Genomic DNA, 19800 nt, shown 5'->3' with positions numbered 1-19800 from the left:
CCAATATGAACAACTAGATCCTTTGGGAAGGAAAACTGGCATGCTCTACCTCATCAGGTTGGCCCTCACACCACACAGCGAGTTAAAGGGACATTCACACCCCAGCACACACGTGTTCTGCTGAGACCCTGCAGGAACAGCAGCTGAGCATTGCTCCTCAGTGTGTCCTTTGTAACCCCTTCCTTCTCTCCCTGCCTCACGGAGGACGCCACCGCTCAAGCTGGGCTCACAAAATAATAAACACTATTCGACTATGCCTACGAGAAATACACAAACCATACAGCTAAATATGCAAATGAAATGGGATGGGTAAATGCCAGATGGATTGACATTCATGTGGGTTCAGTTCAGGTATGAGCGATTGGAATGATTGACTCTGAAAGCTTCCAGTCACTCTGTGTAAATAAAGATGAATAAAAAAAAATTGGCACAACTGCTCAATCCCTGGAAGGAGAGTCAAGCCAACTGGCCAAAGGAATTTAGATCTGGACTTCCTTGAACATGTCAGGTTTATAAAATAGTCCATTAAAAATATATTTTATTCACTAGAGAAAGAGCCATGACATGTATTCTCTCAGCCCCAAACATTGATATATATTTATGTTTCAGTGCATGTCAAATTTTCAAGCATTCAGAATCTAAAATAATTAGGAAATTATTCATTTAATCAGCAAAATATATTTAAAATTCAGGCTTACAGTGTGCCTACAAACACAAAAATAAACCAAAAACATGTAGCATATATGACAAGGCAATAAATGAGCTTTCTTTGAGGTTGTTTTAAACAGGAATAGCAAATTAAAATACGCCCTTATAGAACCAGGAAATTATGCCAGAAGGCATGTCATCATTTTTATGATATTGTTTTAAATAAGCAGATTGAGTAGTTGATTAATTACCCATGATGACACTGTAGGCATCTGGATTTTTTTTTTTAGCTCAATGGTCATACTGTAATTTATTGAGTGCTAGATAACCTACCAGATTCCTACCTGGAAAGTCAATAAACAGCACTGTCCTAACCACAAAACCAAAATAGCTGAGTTTATACTTTTAAGACTTCTGCACAACAAGTCACCTTTTTACTAAGTGGCAAACCCTTGGGAAAACACTACAGCCCTGATCTGGAATCTGGTAGACTTGATTTCTGCCTGGACATAAAGGCACCTTAAATCTGGTGAATCAAACCCTCTCACATTTTTTAGCATTGGGAATTCTTTGATGGTGTACGGGCATTTTGGTCATATTCTTTACCATGATCCACCTCTCACACCACAGTAATGCAAATAGTGTAGAATTCTAAGAAAACTGGAAGAAAAGGGAAATTTCCTCGATTTCAAATGACAAAAATGCAGCTATCAAAAGGGTATATTATTTCTTGGTACCTGTAAGTATGAGATCCATTCATCTGTTGTCAATGACATTTTGTAAAACAACATGATAATAAATGTAAATGTGCTGAGTTATAGTAATTTAGGGAAATCAATATTTTCAAATACAGGTGCAAAAATATGTGCACAAACATACTGAATCTTGATTTACATTTGATTCATTTTTTTCAATCTGCATGTATGTACTGGGCTTTGTGTTCAGAAAAGGGCACAGAAAAGGATTTGGACATGTAAGCCTTACCAGTTTCATGTTCAGATTTTCTTATGACGTTAATTTCGTTTTAAAATGGAATTCTTTCTGTTAAATCTGTAAAGCCTTTGATTATTGACTCTAAAGCACAGAGATGTTCACATCATAAAGTTATTTAATCTATGTGCACACCCTACAGATTAGTAAATGTCAAATTCTCACACTGTTTCCAAATTTTTGTCCTGTTTTGGATATCATACAAGCTGCCCTATACAATATAACATTGTCTCTGCCAGAAATTGCTGAAGTGAGAACAAGTGTTCAGGACTGACTTCAGCAGTTGCCTTGGAAATTGGCAATAAGGATCTAAAATTCTTTCTCTTCCACACACCCAAAATCTTGAGTCATTCCTGATTTCATAGGAGTAAATTTACACAGTGCACTCCATATTAACAGACTCTCTTTAAAAGCTTTAGAAGCTTTAAAATCCTTCGTATTCTACTGGAAAACAGACAAACAGAAATTATGATGCATCTGTTTGTTTGGAGAGAGAAGATGGATTACTATGAATAAGCTACATTTGGAGTGGACTTGAAAGTCTGCCAGCTACCAGCCCTCAACTGTCTTTGCAGAGTGGAAACACCAGCAGAAAAGAATGGCAGGCAAACCTCTGGCTCTTCTAAATGTAAAGCACAGTGTTGATGACGGTCCATCCACACTGAGGGAACAAGGAACTGACTTTATCTTCCATCTAAATTTCTACACCTTTCCTGACTCATCCTTAGCTCCTGAAAATTATTTAGAGTTTGTGAAATTCTGGGAGGACTTTTCAAACTCTTTATTCGACCTCAGACCAACTGGAAAACGGAAGAGAGAGTATTAACCCTGAAAAGTTGGGAGTGGTGGGGATTTAATTTAAAAACTCATTAAGCAATAAAAGTGAAAGTTTCTTTAAAAGTGACTGGCCCTGCATGATTTTCTACTTCAATTATTTTGACTGTCTCCTTAATCAGAGAGATTCAAGAAATACTAACTCCAGTAGAGTAAAAAAAATAGTGGTTTCCCCAATTCAAAATTGAAATGTAATACAATATATATGATTCTATATGTAATATTATATGTAATATGAACCCAATACTTGTTCTTTATTTCAGAACAGCAGTTCAAGGAATCTCTGACATCATTATATATTTTATTATATTTTATATTCTATATCTAACTGTATTGTACATACATATTTCTAAATCCATTATATATGTCCGAATTCTCCATTCATTAATGGACAATTCTTAAAAAAACCCAGACTCAAAACCTAAATGCAGCCTGCTTAACTGTCTTGTTTAATTTAGATATCTGACAAGAGGAAAAATCAGATAAAATGTTTTTTCCAGTGTAGTTTCAACTAGCTTTGGAGAAGAAAAGAACAATTTTTTAGTCTTTCCCCAGGCAGTAGGGCTCCTGCAAGAACAGACAAAATGACACAAAGAAAGAAGAAAAGTTTTCTCGCTGCTCATGTGATATTGCTCGATCAAAAAAGCAAATAAAAGCACCTGAAACAAACAATACTATTGATTTAATAGTTTATTGTGGGTTTTTTTCCTTAAGATTTGATCTGTTCTCCAGATACTTTTTTTCTATACTCTGTTCTGTATATGACTACAGATCAGATTTACCTCACTGTGTCAACTGTGACTATTTCATACTCCTTAAATAGTTTTTGGATACACTTTACTGTAGCAATGTAACTAATATAAATTGCCTAACTCACTGGGAACACTCTATCAGAAGGTTCTTCTGTGGGCTGGCAGGATATGTATGCTACATCTCCATCCATACTAAATCCCAGGCAGTTTATTTTGTATTAAAACTATGGTGTAGTGACTCATCTAGAGTAGCAAACATTTATATATGTTAATTATTATCTTTAGCAATAAATAAAACAATTGTTTTCTATTCTGGAAGCCAATTTCTAAAGGCGCTTTCACATTCACATCATCAAAACAAAAGATGTTTTGGTATACACAAGCAAAACAAAGGTAGAAAGAAAATTTACTCTTCCTTTGTTTTCTAGACATCACTTACCTCTACTTTCTTGCTTTGAGGTTTCAGCTGTGTGCTGCTCATTTTATGTGCCTGCAGAAGTGAATTACAGTTCAAGGTAGTTTGACTATTTGGGGAATCTTAGCAAATTGATTGAACCATACTATTAGAAAAGTCAGATTATGAAAGCAAGTAAACAGAAGCAAAAGGTAGATTATCTATTGTAGATATATTTCCTCTAATTATTAACCAGATATCTGAGGATTCCAATAGCCATGATTTTAACTGGGAGAAAATTTGTTGGATCTGGGGTAGGAATTCAGATTATGAACTACAGCAAAGACATAGTAAATAAATTCTGTTTTCAGGTGAGAATATCCAAAGATTAAGGTGTAAAGATATGAGAAAAGGGAAATAAGACAAAATAGAAACAAAGGGAACCTAAAAAGAATGATGGAGATCAACCAAAGAATAACCTGAAGAGTGTAAAGCAATTACAACTATTTTTATATTTCTCAGTCTTTTGTTGTTTCCCCATATCCTAATTCTATCACTAAAGCTAACTCTGAGCACACCACGTACCTACCACTTCCATTGGACATAACTCAAATAACCTGTTTTGCCTTTCACCTTTTCACTGCAGTTGAAAGCTGAAGTTCAATCCTGCCAAAACAAACTGCACTCCACCCTGGTGCTAAAACCAGCCAGGTTCTTCAGCTGCTTCCTACTTCCCCCTACACACGCAGGAGAGCAGCTCTATCTGTCTCTGAATCACATACAACGATCACAGGTTTGAAGAAGTCTCTTATTCTCAATCTGCAGCCCCAGAAAGCCAATTCCCAGCTTCATAACCAATCTCTTCCTTCTCACTCCCATCTCACCGATCCAAATCTTCCCTCCCCATTACTAAGAGTGGGAACGAAAAAGCAGAAGAAAAAGACAGCACATTATTTAGCCAGCATTGCTAAATTTTGACCCAAGTGGAACTGTATACAGTTATTTGATGAATTTTCAGTTCCTTTATAAGAATGACAAAACTAAAAACAAATTACTATTCTACAAGGCAGAAAGCAAATTTCCTGCCACCACATCTTGCTCTATTTCAGTTACTGGGGATAGCTGTGTCTTGCAGCAATAACCTCAATTCAAGGATCACTCCCTTATACGAGCTGCAGTGTTGTCACAGGCATTGAAACATTAAGTAATTTCACAGCATCCACAAAATTCTCCAGGATGTTAATTAAATTTTAAAAGAAGTAACATCATCTACTACCAGAATCTATATCTTATTATATTACTCATACAATGACCCATGTGACTAAATTAGCAAAAAAAACCCAAAACAAAACCAAACCTAACCAAACCAACCAAACAAAAAATGCAAAACCAAACCAAAATAAAAGGGGATGAAATTTAAAAAATTTAAAATGTAGATTAAATATCACATTGTACTATACGTTTGAATACATCCCAGACAAAAAAGCACTCATAACAAGATACTCGGAAACAAAACCAGCCTTTTGCATGATCCCACTTCCTGTAGGTGGTTTAAAACTATTTTTTTTCTATTTTAATCCAGTATTTCAAAGCAGCATCTGGGCAAAATATGCTTTAAATATAGCCAAGTGATTTATTTATCGCTTGCAACAATACTTGGCAATAAGAATATGCATGCAACAACCCCAGACAAAACTTGCAAAGACACCGAGAAAAGCAAGTACTCGTAAAAGACAATTAGTTTGCTAAGCAAGCAGGCAGGCAGCAACACGCCTTTTGAATGACAGGTCTAAGTTCCAACAGCAACTTGCAGGAAACATTTACATTTGAAAAATCCCTACTTTGACCTCTTTTTTCCCCAGTTTGCTGGCTGGCAGGTAGGAGTACATGACAAATGAACCTAATTTAAGTGGGCTGAACGCCAGACTGCCTGTTAAAAAAGAGCACCTGATCGCGCATTAGGTGAGAGGTCAGTGACACCGAACACCGGCAGGTGCAATAACAACCGCAGGCTTTCTGTAAAGGAAATGCAAACAAGAATTCACCCCCAGGACGTTCGGGACCCGGCCGTTCTGCTCAGGCACCGAGTGATTGGCAGCCAGTGCTGCACATCAGGAGACTCGGCGGTGCTTTGTCGAGCTGCATCACGACATGACTTAGAGCCACAAAAGACGGAGTCATTAGCTAAAATCATAAAGCAATATAAAACTAGGCACTGGAGAAGAAAGCAGTTTTTCTACTACTCAAAAAGCCTCCAAATACACAGAATGAATCGTTCTGCATCCCAGCACCTGGTTTTTCCTTGCTACAAAGCCTTTATCTGTAATCATTTAAAAACAACACTGTTGGAAATACCTGATCATTAATCTTTGAAACTTTTGACAACAGTATATTATGGTTCTTGCAAACTCTGCACTCTGTACCCACCAGTTGTGGGAAAAATATATAGAAAAACAGTATATAAATAACATTTTAAATCGATGTTATTCCATCTTGTTAAATTACATTAATTTGTCAAACACCTCTCCTGCAGACTTGGAGGTTTTATATTCCAGCTACTGCTTTTTGATCTAAGGAAAAGTGATTGGCTGATAAACAATATTTTTCTTATACAGAAACTTGCTAAAATTGCATTATAATACCAATAGCAAAGCACACAATTTGGAGCAACTGCAGTGCAGTCTGGCAACAAAGGCAATACCCAATACAGCTTTTATAGATTTGTGAGCTTTATTTTCCAGAATACCACATCCGCACTTTATTTCTGGAACGTTTGCATCTCTCTTGATTAAGATTTATTTATTCCGTGTTGTTTTTAGAATCTGGCAATGCATGTTTGTGTTTCAAAAATTCAGTCGTGATATTAAAAGAATGTAGTGTTCTTGGGTAATGGGATAAATACTTTAATTATTGTTTGCAGGATCCTAGAAAAAATCATCTGTGCCATATGTATATCTACATTTGACCTCACATAATAAAATCATGAAAAAAATTAGTTTGCTTAGTAATTAGCTTACTGCTTTCCATTTTGTGAAATACATTGTTTGGAATGAGGGCATGTGGTAGATCCTGCTTATTGAGAAAGATGGTTTGATTACCTTTCACATAAAAAAGCATTTGTGCTACAATTAATTCTTAATAAGATTTTTCTTAAGATTATGTTTCATCAGGCAACTCAAATGAGGCTACTTATTATAAAGTCATTCATTGATGAGATTTTTCTATCTTACTAGCAGTGAAATACAGCAGAGGTATCTTAGATTTAGATTTTGGATGTTGTATTACGATTTGTACTGGAAAATGAGTCAAAATCATGAAAAAGAGATCAGCATAGCTGACATTCTCCCCAAAAGTTCTGGTGTGAAATTTTGTCCTCAAAAACGTCAATGGGACAAAGACAGATTTTACTGACATCAGTGTCTTACTACACTGGACATTCTTCAGGACTGGAAATTTCGTGTTCTGTGTTCTTCCTCTTCAACAAACACGTATTTGACATGTGATAAATAAAATATGATGAAATCACGAGAAAATACAGATTTCTAAACCCAGTGTTATAGTTCTAGAAAAAGAATTGAAACAGCCCCTGTCATTACTTTTGAGGCAAACACAGTCTGTGGCTTACAGAAGTTCCAGCTGGTCCAGTCTGTCTCTGAGCAGCTTTTATGTGTAAAACCATGTACCACCACACCCTGCAGGACTGTTTCACCATACTCCAAACTCATAGTACAGCTGTCTATTAATGAATTTCTCCAAAAACAGAAAGCATACACAAGGAAAAAATATGTAACCACTGACATGTGGAAAAGCCTTTTTTCCCCCGATATTAAAAATGCAGTTTCATAAGGTGCTTAGCAATTCTTCCTTTAGAGACATTCATATTCTAAGGCAGTTTAGTAGCACTTGTGTGTATCAGATCATGTAGCATCATGAATCTGGATGCACAAAGACAGCATTTGAAATATTTCTAACATCAGTCTATTAACTGAAGTTTGCTTTATGGGTGCTAAGCAGATACTCAGCTTTGTCCCATCCACCCATTGAGGGGAAAATGTACTTATGTGTTAATCACCTGCTGGGTGGTGGTTGGGAATCTATCCTTTGATCAAAGAGAGACATACTGGTTTTACTTTACATCCTGTCTCTCTCACTCTCAACCGGCCCATAGCTGGAGGGATTCATTTCAGGATTTTTCTTTATTCCAAGTATTCTGTTACTTGCTGCATACCACCACCCAAGACATCAGGGCTAAAACCAAACACTCTTTGTGGTGCACCCATATGACAGACTTCAAAATGGAAACAATATTTAGGTTAAACCTGTAAGATCAAGTTTGCTGAAACCCTGCAACTCACGCAGCTTTTGAACACTTCAACATCAGATCAAAGTTTGACAGACAGACTCAAGGAGAGAATCAGTACATTTAAACTTATCAATCCTCAAGGAAAAACAGAGTACATTGGTAAAAGTGCAGTTGACAGTATTCATTTTGTCCTGGTGCTAACAGCAGTCAAATAGAGAGCTCATGTTTTTTCTCTGTAGAGTATCTTTTTTCTGTAACTGAGGCAGGGTTTTCTCACTCAGCTTGTCTTAAAACACATTCTTAGAAGCTACGCTGCTTTCAAGAGGGAAAGAAAGGGTATTTTGACATGGGAGGCAAGCACAACATTGGACCAGGAGCTATTAAAAAAAAACAAACCAAAAACCAAAAACATTTTGCAAAAGGAGTAAAGCTGTTCCCCTTTATCATTTTTTCGCCCGACAATTAATGCAGGTAGGACATGATACTCAATTACTTTAAAAAATGTAAAGGCAATCTTAGAGCACTTTCCATGCAAAAGGCTTGAACACAACTTAATTCAACCAGAATGTTAGGATCTGTTATTACTTACACAGGTATAAATTCCTATGGGGCTACAGAACCAACCTAAGTCAGACCTAAAGCTTCTAAGTGCCATAATCAAAATCATCCTGTCTAATAGAATTCCTAAGCAATTAAAAACTTACCTCAGTGTTTACATTCGACCCTATCCATATTCTTAGAACTAAAATGAACCCTCATGATAAGCTCACATGCTCCAGGTCAGCAGATGGAAAACATGACACAAACATGACTGTGTTGTGCTGCTCTGAGGGCTCCAACAAACACAGATTTAGGCCTCAGCCATGCTAGGGAACACCAGCCATTTGTAAGCTTTCAGCTTTGTTTGATTTATCATCTAATGCATTTCAAGGTCCTAGAACCACGTGTGATAAAATTAATCATCTTTTAAATATCATTGGCTCAGAAAAAGCTTGTTGGAAGATCTATCAAAAGATCCCAACCAAAAAACAGTCAGAAGAACTGATTTTCCTAAAATTTAACACATATTTACTATCCAAAATTACAGATCCAAGGAAAATATCATTTATTACTGATCTCCATGTTTGCATCTGGTAGAAATATGTCTATCTGCAAAATGAACAAAGAGGTTCTGATTCTGATTAGTTAAACAAGAAAACTGCACGGAACGAATTTAAATTATTTTAATAACCTGAGTACCTAAATTGGTGCTAGAACCTTTGAAGATAAAGCCAGTTCAGTAAGGGTCTTTTTGTTTTTAACTTATGGATATAATTCTCTTTCAGACTAACCTTTTCCTCTTGAAGATGTTAGTGCCACTAGCTGCTCTTCAGCAGCCATCAGCTGGATGTTACCACTAATCCATGTGCTCTCTTATCCACAGGACCCAACGATAAACAGGCTGGCCTGATGAATGGGTACTCAGCACTATTTATGCTAACCTGGCTCAGTTTGCTTGGAGCCAATAAGGGATTGATTTCCTCTGTTGATAGGTCTGGGAGGGTAACAATCTCCAGCAGAAAAATAGTAGTAAGTAGATAATGGTGGGTGGCAATAACATCATCAGCTGGCACAGCTGTTTGCTGAGCTCTGCCCAAGGCTGTGGACAGACACCCTCATCTACATTCAGGTATGCTGTTGAAGGATTCCAGCTGCTTATCCCTCTCCCTTACAAGACCATTACCTCTTCCAATCTTCCAGTAACGCTGCTCAAGTGAGTAGCTTGCTCATTTTAGTCAAAAACATCCGTTTTAAAATAAAGCCAGGACATAAACTGTTTAACTATAGCTTGGCTCACGTCGGTAGAACTCAGAGCCAGGCTGAAGAAGAGCAGATGATCTGGCCAGCCAGATGTTCAGAAAGGCTCCAGGAGGGAACCAGTGAAATCACCACTGCTCTTCTGGAACACAGACCTGTAAACATTTTCACCAGCTAAATGTCTATAAAGCAAAGATCAAAACTGAAGCAAAATGAAGCAGCAAGGCTCTGCCATTTGTGATATGAGGGGATACTCCATCACAACAGCTGAAGCTGCTCTTTTCTGGTGGTCTCTTGAGCAATTAGCACAACAGATTTTTTAAGCAAATGAGTACTGATGCCAAAACAAATGATTAATTAGAGTGGGACAGAATAACAAAATGAGAAACATCAACAGGCATTTCTTAAATATTTCTAATCCATTACATTAATATTTGCTACCAGAACACAAGTATACAAATAGCTTAATAATGTCAAAACAACATTCCCAAGATGCTGGATACTGGACTTAATTAAATCACATGAATAAATATTTTTCTTAGATTTCTGTATTTTACTGTTATAGAATTATTTATAAATTATCTTGATTTGGCCACTGATTCAAGGCTACCACTCAAGACAATCACATCCTGTCCAATACCTTTTCTTTGGCAGAAAAGGAAATGACTATACAAGCACTATACACCTGCTGAAACAGCCAAATACTTTTGCTTTTTGTTTCTTTGCACCTCACTCAGCTCAGTCTGAGCTCTAATCACCACACCCAGATGAACTGCTTCCATTATTGCACGTGTGTGATCTGAAAACCTGCAACAGAAACCACTGCCAGAACAGCCTAAAGCATAAGAGACAGGGATGTGACTCCAAACTGGCTCTAGGCTTTGTGGCTGGTAGGACTGGATACCTATGACAGTCATCACCTATCAGAGCTTTCCCTTGAGGAAATCAAGTGACAAATGCAATGACAACTGCTATTTCATTGATGTTAAGTAGGTCAGCACAGGGAGGTTTTCTTAATTTTTTTCTTTTTTTTTTTTTTTGGAAGTGGCATTATAGCATTGTAACTAAGAGAATATTAAAAATAGATACTAGAAAATTTTAATTAGGTACATATTTTCTGTACTCTAATGAACATTTCCTCTTGTATGTATAAGTTTTCCAAAGCAATTTATATAAATTTCATTTATTCAAAATTGGTGTTTTCATATTTTAGTATTCAATTGTAAAATCTTACATTCGAAAGTTCAGGTCATATGACCTTTGATTAGGTCAGGTGGCACTTCTGCTTCCAAGCAAATCCAAACCTTCCAAGCAGAATGCTGTACAGGCAGTCCCATATTCACATATTCTTACATTTACAACCAACTCTTTGAAACTGTTTTCAAATCAAATAAAATAATAGCAATTTCACACATTCCCACAAATATTTGTAGAAGTGCAATCCAACACAATGCAATTCATCACTGAATTCATATCTTTAGAGCAGATTTTCACTATTTTTTCAAGACTTCAGCTTAGCTGTTAAATCAGTGATTAAATACTCAGAGCAACTATATAATTTTGAAACTAAGATTAGCTGCGAAAACACATTCTGCCTTTTCTAATTTTCTAGGGTGTTAAAAATTGCTCTGGTATGTTATTTATTTTTACTATGGAAGATTATAAAAGAGTATGACTGATGATTTTAGGCCCTGTGATTGTTGTCTTCAGACTGACTACATCAAAAGCTTTGAAGTTCAGTTCATCAGCTACATTTTCCAATTTTTTTTAACACCTCCTGCAGCTGCAGTGAAGAATCTGAGGCCTAAGTTCAGGCAGAATGGCTTGACTCTCACAGCTAAAATACAAGTGACAGACAAAAAACCTGCTGAATTTATCCAATGCAGTTCTACAGCCAGACACGAGCATGGTTTGGTGTCTCATATACACCAGGTATGACATGAGATGCCTGTCAGGGTAAACTAAAAGACATCTAGTTCATACAAATAGTTTTGAGAATACATAGGTCTATATGAACAGATGTTTTTCTACTATGAATATGAACAATCAGAAGAAAGAAACTGCTCTCAGTGAAAAGTGAACAGGACTGAAATAAGTAACAGGGTTTTCACCGACTTCAATGGGCCCAGGATTTCAACTTCTGCCCATGACTCTCATGTAATTTGGCCACAGCAGTGTTGTAACAAAGACTCTTTTTTTTCTTTTTCAAAGGAACAATGCTGATGATCTTTATTGATCATCCATTTCATAGGAAACACAGAAAGAGTTTTATACTTGTCAAGTGATTCACATATTTCCAGTGTGTAATCAATAAAAAATAACCAAATACACACAGCTAAACAAAATCCTACTTTTAATGAAAACTCTCTGTCTTCTGTAGTGGGCAATTAATACCTCAAAATACTAGCAGTAGTAATGATATCTTTAACAAGAAAAGAAAAGTAACTTTTTAACGAATATAAAATTTTGCAAACAAAATAAAATCTATAAATGTCTTCTCTTATGAATAAAAGTATTTTAACAGGAATGAAGACTAGTCACAAATCTGTCCATGGTTTGCAAAACAAACATTCCTTGGGAGGTTCCTCCTTTTGTTTAGTAAAAACTAAGTTGCAGTAAAACAATCATGCCTAAAAATTCACAAATCCAAAATGCCCTGGGGCTCCAGTCAATGCAGCAACACCCATTTAGCTAATTAAGCATAGAGCTAGTATTCATACACTCTATGAGAAAATTAAAATGAACACTGCAAACAGTCATGCTCCTTATTTTTCCATGCTATTGAGGCTCATTTCAAAGTTAGCATGTTTTTTCCAACACAGGCTAAACGGAACATCCAAACATAAAAAAAAAAATACAAATTATGTACAAAAATCAAGACTTGAAACAATGAAAACAAAAAGCAGAACAATAGCTAATAGTTAATGTCTTTTAACATATCCTTATATAGCAACATGGTCAAATTTTGTGTGCTTTATACTGCTATTAGTAAGGCCATCTTGAAAGAGAACTGTTTCCACATCTCAGTAAAGACAAAGCCAGGCACCACATTTGTTTTAAAACAGCCTCCTCCTCCCTGAAGCATATAAAACACATCCAATAGTTAGAAGTGAACAGTGAATATTTGCCTGAGCAATATTCTTTTGCCCATGCTGTAGAAATTTCTGCTTTGAAGGAGTTTTTTACTGAATGACACTGATGCCTCCAGAGTGTCTTACGAGGCAAAATTTTAAAATTACTGACTTTATGTTCTGCTCCTAAATCCAAATTTAGCAGACTAGCCTTATGATTCCATTTTCAGACATCATTTGCTGCCAGGCACAAGCTTCAGTCGTTCTTTGTTTCAGGTGTGAAGGTAACCCTGTTCTAAGGATATAACAGACAATAAATTTGCCCAAACACTCCTAAGCATCTTTTCAAACATCCAATTTACTTCACACCTGGCAAAGAACAAAGTCTACAGTACTGTACAAACAAATACTGTCCAAACAGGTTTTGTGTTGATTTCTCTTACAGGCACACACAGACAGCTTGTGGCAAAGTCCCAACTGGTTTTCCAGTGTCTGCTGCACTTCAGTGCTAGGAACTGGAAAGGGAAAACAAGCACTTGTGTTCTACCTGCACTCCCAGCTGTGTCACAAAACATGTTTGCTGAAGGTCACATGGCTTCAGTTACTCATGACAGAGTGCTGTATAGGCTTTATTCTTAAAACTTATCATCACCTCTGATTTTCTTTCTTTTTTTCCCCGCTGTAAGTGTGAGGAGAGCGAAAGAGATCCTGTTTCTAACAACACTCAAGCCATGCAGCTACATTTGCTCCTAAACTGGATGGCCAGTGAGATTTTCCTGAACACCTTGTCTGACTCTTAATGAGTAACTAGCTCTCTATAACCTCACAACACATCCTTGCCCTGCCACTCTGCATCTCCACCATCATTTCATGCCACTCCTGTGCAGCATTTGAACACTAAAGCAGTCAAGTTTAAAGGGACTTCCATGATTTTTAATTTACAACTTTTTAAAGAGTCTGTTTGCTCTCAAGCCTGTGCACAACAGAGACATCTATCCATTATTTTTTCTAAGTATATCCTTTGTAAGATATACTTACAGCTCTTAAGAGTGAATATGAGGAAATTTAGTATTCCCACGTGTTTTCAGAAAGGTCTATAGGTCTGGGACCTAAATTATTTTTTTCCCATAGGGAAGGAGGTCTGTGACATGAACTTCCACCTTAGGATAGCAGTTCCACCAGAGTCATGGCTATTCTACCCACGAGGACAGGTCTACTTATGAGTTCAGTCTGCAGGACTGGCTGTGCCTGCTACCAGCTATTTGTTAAACTACCCTTGCCGAGATCCTCCCCCTGAAAAGAAACAGCAAACAAGAAATTTGTCAAAAGTCTGATATATGACAATAGAAGATAAACTATGTTGGCATTTGCACAAAAGCATGAAAGAGGAATGTCTGTTCTTAAATTTTTACATTTTGTGTGTAAAAGAACAGCTCCAAATTCTTTCTCAGGCTGCTTATTTTCAGGAAAGAAGAAAGAAACTAGAAAAAATTTAGAATATGAGTCACATCCTTTCCTACTGTTACCACATGCAACATGTGTGTCCATAGACACAGAGGTTACCTACACATACAACCGGTACCAGCACACCATTTAGGACTGAATCAGAAAGCATAAAATCCAGAAAGATTTATAATTATACTCTGATAAACCAAGGTTGCTTTCTTTTAAATGTTAATGGTATCATAGTGTCCATTATTTTATTTTAAAATTACTGAATCTTAAAGTTCTCTGTAATGGAATTTTAAATTTTTACATTTTTTTTAAAAAGGAAATTCAAATTATTCATTATGGATTGCACTAATTTTGCATTTCACAACTATTCTGAAAACTAAACATATAAGAACAAAAAATATTTTTAAGATTTTATTCATATCAAATAGAACAATGGACTTACAACATGGCTTATAACACAGCTGGAAGCAAATCATACAAGTCTTTGACTTGGGGTGACAGGGGTCAAAGCAATATAAAGTATGGAAGCTTTAATAATACAATAATCTTTACTTATAAGAGTAGAAGCAGTGAGTAACATTTTCTAGGAGAAAACCACCGAGCCTGATGGTCTCAGCAATGTTGAGGCCACAGCAATCATGAGCTGCAAATTCCCTCCAGCTTCAAAGGCAAGCACCAAAGAACTGGATATGCATCCATCAAGAAGTGACTCACGATGACAATACAGTATTTACTCATAACTGAGAGACAAACAAAAGGAGCTGCACTTTGTAGTCTTAACTATCACAACCAAACTATTGCATGGTTGTTATTCCATCATACTGTTTCAGGCACAGAATATGAACGGTATAGAGAGATTATACTTTCCTTGCTAAGAATCTGCTGCTTATTTTAAAATTTCATTAAAATATTTCAGCTTAAGAGGTAGTCTCATTTTTCCATGCATATTATAAATTCTACTCCAGTGAGATTCCATGCTTAATTTGTGGCAAACTTTCTTAAGTATCATACACGTTCTGCAATAATATTACAGTGTTCTTACAGGGATTGTTGAGATGATATAGCAGATTAATATTAGTTTAAAGAAATTCTTACCTACCTACTGAAAAAAGAAAATTGTTTAGACAGATACAAACAGATACAAATAGACTTCTTTTAAAGCTTTGTACCTACTTACACCTTTAGCCACAGTAAGTTATGAAAAAACTAAACCACTAGACCACCAAACCATTAGACACAGTTTCTCATTTTTCACTGCATATGAGAAAACATCTTCACAAACACACGTGTGGGTTCACAAACACACTTGTCAAAAAACACACAGCTCCACACAGTTTAAAATAAAACATAAAAATGAAAAAAGATAGAAAAGAGAGTTTCTCACCCCTCAAAACAAAACTGGAACTTTGGTTTATAGGAACGGCTATGCCCATATACCCTCCTCATCATCCTGCGTGCCAGATGTTAGGAGATGCACAGAGAAGGTGTTGGCATTGGAATGAAAGAAGGAAAGGTTAGTTACTTTGGTGCACACAAAATACAATTTTCTTGGCTGTTAAAAACGTGACTTCTTTTTTTTTAAACATAAGCCAGTGAAAACAAGTGAACAAGTCTGTGTTACATATACAAGAATCCGCGTCTATAGCAACCAAAAAAACAACAACAGTGACGTACATATTTTTCCATCCTAGTTAAAAGAGTGTGTAGGAAGTAGATTATAAGATTAAATATTAAAAGATTATCTATTTTTTATTTGCACGCAATTCTAAACAACATTGTCAGCAAAGATCAAACCTTATAAGGAAGCAAAGTAATTAGTATAATCAAACTGTCTTAAATTCTGTTTGGTTAAAAGATACAAAACTCCTGAACAACAAAATTCTGTCATTAGCAAGGCACACTTTTCCATCTCGCTATCAATTAACTCTATCTTTTAAAGAAATGTTAAACACTGCACATTGGTGAATACTATTAGATAGTTTTTCTTTTTTCCATTTTTGAACCATTAACATTACTCATTCATTTAGAGTTTTAATGATGAATAAAATTAATTGCAAACACAAAAATTCCATGAAATTGTTTTTAAAAGGGGCTATTTTATGGCAGATAAGCTGAAAGCAGGTCTTTCTTCACATTTTTTATAAACTTGAAGTTAATAAGAACAAAATAAAAAGCATGAACTAAATCAGAAGAGTGAAATGTTCTTCCCAGGATACATTTACTGAAGATTACAATTTTACCATGATTCTTTATCTATACACACAGAGATGTGTATGTGCAGAGCTATCTCTATATACAGCTCTACTGTGCCAAATGATGTGATACTCAGCTTCTAGGACACAGAGGTGCACAACACAGTGTTTTTTCATTGAACTCAGCATTTTGAAACCAAATAAAATCATATAATTCTAGATTCACCCATTAATATTTTAGAAACATGAAAAAAAATACATTCTATAGTTTTGGAGCCTTGAAAGTTAGCTGGTGTAACATATTGCTGGCACTTAATTAAATCTAAAAACTAAATAAAATGAATGGTAATTAATTATGATTGGAATGGACAGGAATTTTAGCCTGAAAATATACACTGCCAGTATCACTACTGTTCCTAGTCCATTCTTGGAATAAAAAAGAGCTCCCAGATGTCAACTGTTATTAAAAACCAGATGTTAAGATAGATGTCTTGCATGTTGCTGAATTAAGTAAAGAAATCTGACAGTCCACTATAAACTTAGCTATCATTTAACACAGAAGAAATGTGGGTAAATTTTTTACAATTAACTTGGAACACATCTCAGTTATAAGGTCTGCACAAATACACCACACAAAGCAAAGACACAGCGAGGCCTGAATATTCTTATTTATTTTCTGAAACAAAGGGACAGGTTCTGTAAAACTTCCAGTGGGTTGGGTTTGCCTCACTGAAAACACAAGTCATTCCCTCTGAATTCTACAGGAGCCACTCTAGCTCAGGCCTAGTAACACTAATTGAACTGACTTTCAAGTTGACAAGAGTTTTGCCAGAGTAAAGGTTGAAGAAAGACTGAAGGATTTCTTTTCCACTGAGTAGTTTGATCCTATTTCACTAACAGAATGCATTAGGTTAATCTTTGGTGACATCCTTAAAAACAGCACAAATCAACAAAATGGGCAACTCAGTATGTTTCCAAATGACTCCTCCTAACTACACACAGCTGGTTTGCTGCTAGTGCATTGTAATTCCTCTAACAGGCAGACATTCATTTTCACTTCAATTATTTGTGTGATCTCTTTTTGGCAGAATTCTAGAAGAGCTGAAAAATCAAATATTGTCAAATATTTGTACAGAGTTTTATGGAAAATTAAAGACTATATAGTTTGACACTGATCCTGATATACAATAAGCAATAAATTAAAAGCTGGAGCTCAGTTAATGTCAATCAACATTGCTTTATTGAGTACTGGTCCTGTCAAAAGAATTTTCTATCTGTTCCAATTACATAGAGACTCTTTTTGATAAGGTAAGTGCTTTGAAATAATATGCTGAGATTTCTGTAAGACATTTCATTATGTGCCACATGACACAGTGTCAGACAAATTAGCTCTATACAGAATGAATGTTTGCTGGAGAAGGAAGGGGACCTGCAGATATCTTTCTCATCCCAAACTTGTTCCATATTTCCATGATCTGAAAGAAAAGCCTGACCAAGACTGCTTGGAAAACTGAACATATTTAGGATGAGCTGAATAAAGGTTATCAGCCACATAAACATATGCCTGAAAGCATGAATACAGTATCATCATTGGAAAACATACAGGGCAAGCTTAGAAGACAGGGGAATCTGAAATCAGTGATCTCAAAAAGGGCTTTACAGATCATGGTAGAAGTGATATGTGATACAATCTTCAATTCACCAGGAAAAATACAGGCAGAGAAACAAAAATCACAAAGTTTGCTGTATCGCTACACAGTAGCATAAGACCATAAACTGAATTACACATCTGGTGCTCATGTCACACTCTTGTGAATATCTGAAAGACTGTAACCACATCAGGAAACAGCGAGAAAATTACTGAAAAATAAACTTGGCAGTGAGAAACAAAAGAGACTCAACGTAACTGATCACACATAAAACATTAAAAGGTTGTCTGATCATTATTAACTAATACATAGAAAAGATGACAGCTCTTTTCTCTGGAATCAGAGGATACAGTTACACTGCAAATATGGTACATATTTTTCAGTAACACATCAGTTCTGGGTGACTTGAAGATTTTGTATGAAGACTTAAACACTTCCTAAAAGTGTTTGTACCCAAAATAAATTTTAAAAGGATAGATTTAATGAAGGAATTATTGTGTGGTCAGGTCCAGATTATGATCATGGTCCACTTCAACTTCAACAGCTACAATTAATAAAAATCCTCTTCCGTAATTTTTTCCTCATATCTGTTGCCATGAGAATGTGTGTGCCATGATCTTATTCCTTATGCAAAAAATTTATTACATATTTTCCAATTTTATTGATCAGCAAGTTCACAAAATTGAACACGGTGATCTTTTTTAACATACAATTGAATAAAAAGTAAAACCCAACAAACAAAATCTACGCTGGAATTTAAATTTTTGATACTAAGAACAACCCCAAACCCAGTCTCAGCATACTGTCTTGTTTTAAAAACCCGTATCTATGCAGTATTTTGACTTGATTTGCACTTACCCCAGAAAATCTGTTCCTATCTCATTTTCAATTCCTGACACAAGTTACTTGATGAACAGACTTACACTAACCTAAGCAGAGCTCACTCACTTAGCATCCCCATCAAAAAAAGCCCAATGTTTAATAATTATATGTTTTACTATCTAGTATGTTTGGTTAATTGTGTCATATATTGATGCACTGACCTAAATATACTTGGTGCTTGATGATAATTCAGGAGAAAAGTAAAATTCCTACAGATGTTGGAGAATGTCAACCCTCTTTTTCAGTAAAACAATAGGATTAAACCAAAGAACTGTAATTTCATGATTATGTGCTGTCACTTCTTAATTTAACACAAGCCAGAAGGTACAGATGCCAGTTCTCTAAGGGACAGTAAAAGAACTCATTGATCACTTACTATTCCTGTTATGCAGACAGGCTGTTTCCAAGCCCTCACTTGGGGTAAAGCTGTGAGATGAGCCTCAACTATCCCTGTCATTCTGCTGACCATTGCACTTTGAGGAGTGGGTATTTACTGGTGTAAATCCTAACTTAGTGGTACAGATATTTCTGTATGTACAGCTACCCAAAAGCACTGGATAAAAAGCACATAAGAATCAGGATTGTATCTTTAACTGGGCTCACGAATAAAAATTCATCAGGAAGCTAAGGTTTGGTGCCTCAATGCAAATAGATAATGATGGGAACACGGCATTCTTCACTGAAGTTCTGAGAAAATGAAGTTCATTACTTATTTTTCCATTCTTGTGACACTGTGAAACAAAATAAAAGCTGCAGTTATGCCCTATCATGTATTAATATAGGATCAGAGCCTTCCAGAAGTATGCTTAGTTTTTCATATCAGTGTGTATCCT

The 19800-nt window shown here is 35.9% G+C and overlaps 1 protein-coding gene across 9 annotated transcripts in view; it reads right to left on the bottom strand.

The window, feature by feature from the left end:
• Positions 1-19800, bottom strand: part of ERC2 (ELKS/RAB6-interacting/CAST family member 2) — a 424893-nt gene that overhangs the window by 92719 nt on the left and 312374 nt on the right. For 8 of the 9 annotated variants that reach the window (XR_001920133.2, XR_001920134.2, XR_001920135.2 and 5 more), the window contains one exon: positions 15629-15694. Coding sequence is in view for 1 of the 9 variants with exons in the window: in XM_018068536.2 (XP_017924025.1) it covers positions 15668-15694 (27 nt within the window). In the remaining 8 variants the exon portion in view is untranslated. Of the gene's footprint in view, positions 1-14010; positions 14083-15628; positions 15695-19800 lie in introns of those variants that run through there. The other variant, XM_018068536.2, reaches the window with a different exon arrangement.

The sequence above is a fragment of the Manacus vitellinus genome, unplaced genomic scaffold (assembly GCF_001715985.3).
Source record: "Manacus vitellinus isolate BGI_N305 unplaced genomic scaffold, ASM171598v3 scaffold_14_pilon, whole genome shotgun sequence".
Classification (NCBI taxonomy): domain Eukaryota; kingdom Metazoa; phylum Chordata; class Aves; order Passeriformes; family Pipridae; genus Manacus; species Manacus vitellinus.
This window is presented reverse-complemented; position numbering and strand designations above follow the sequence as displayed.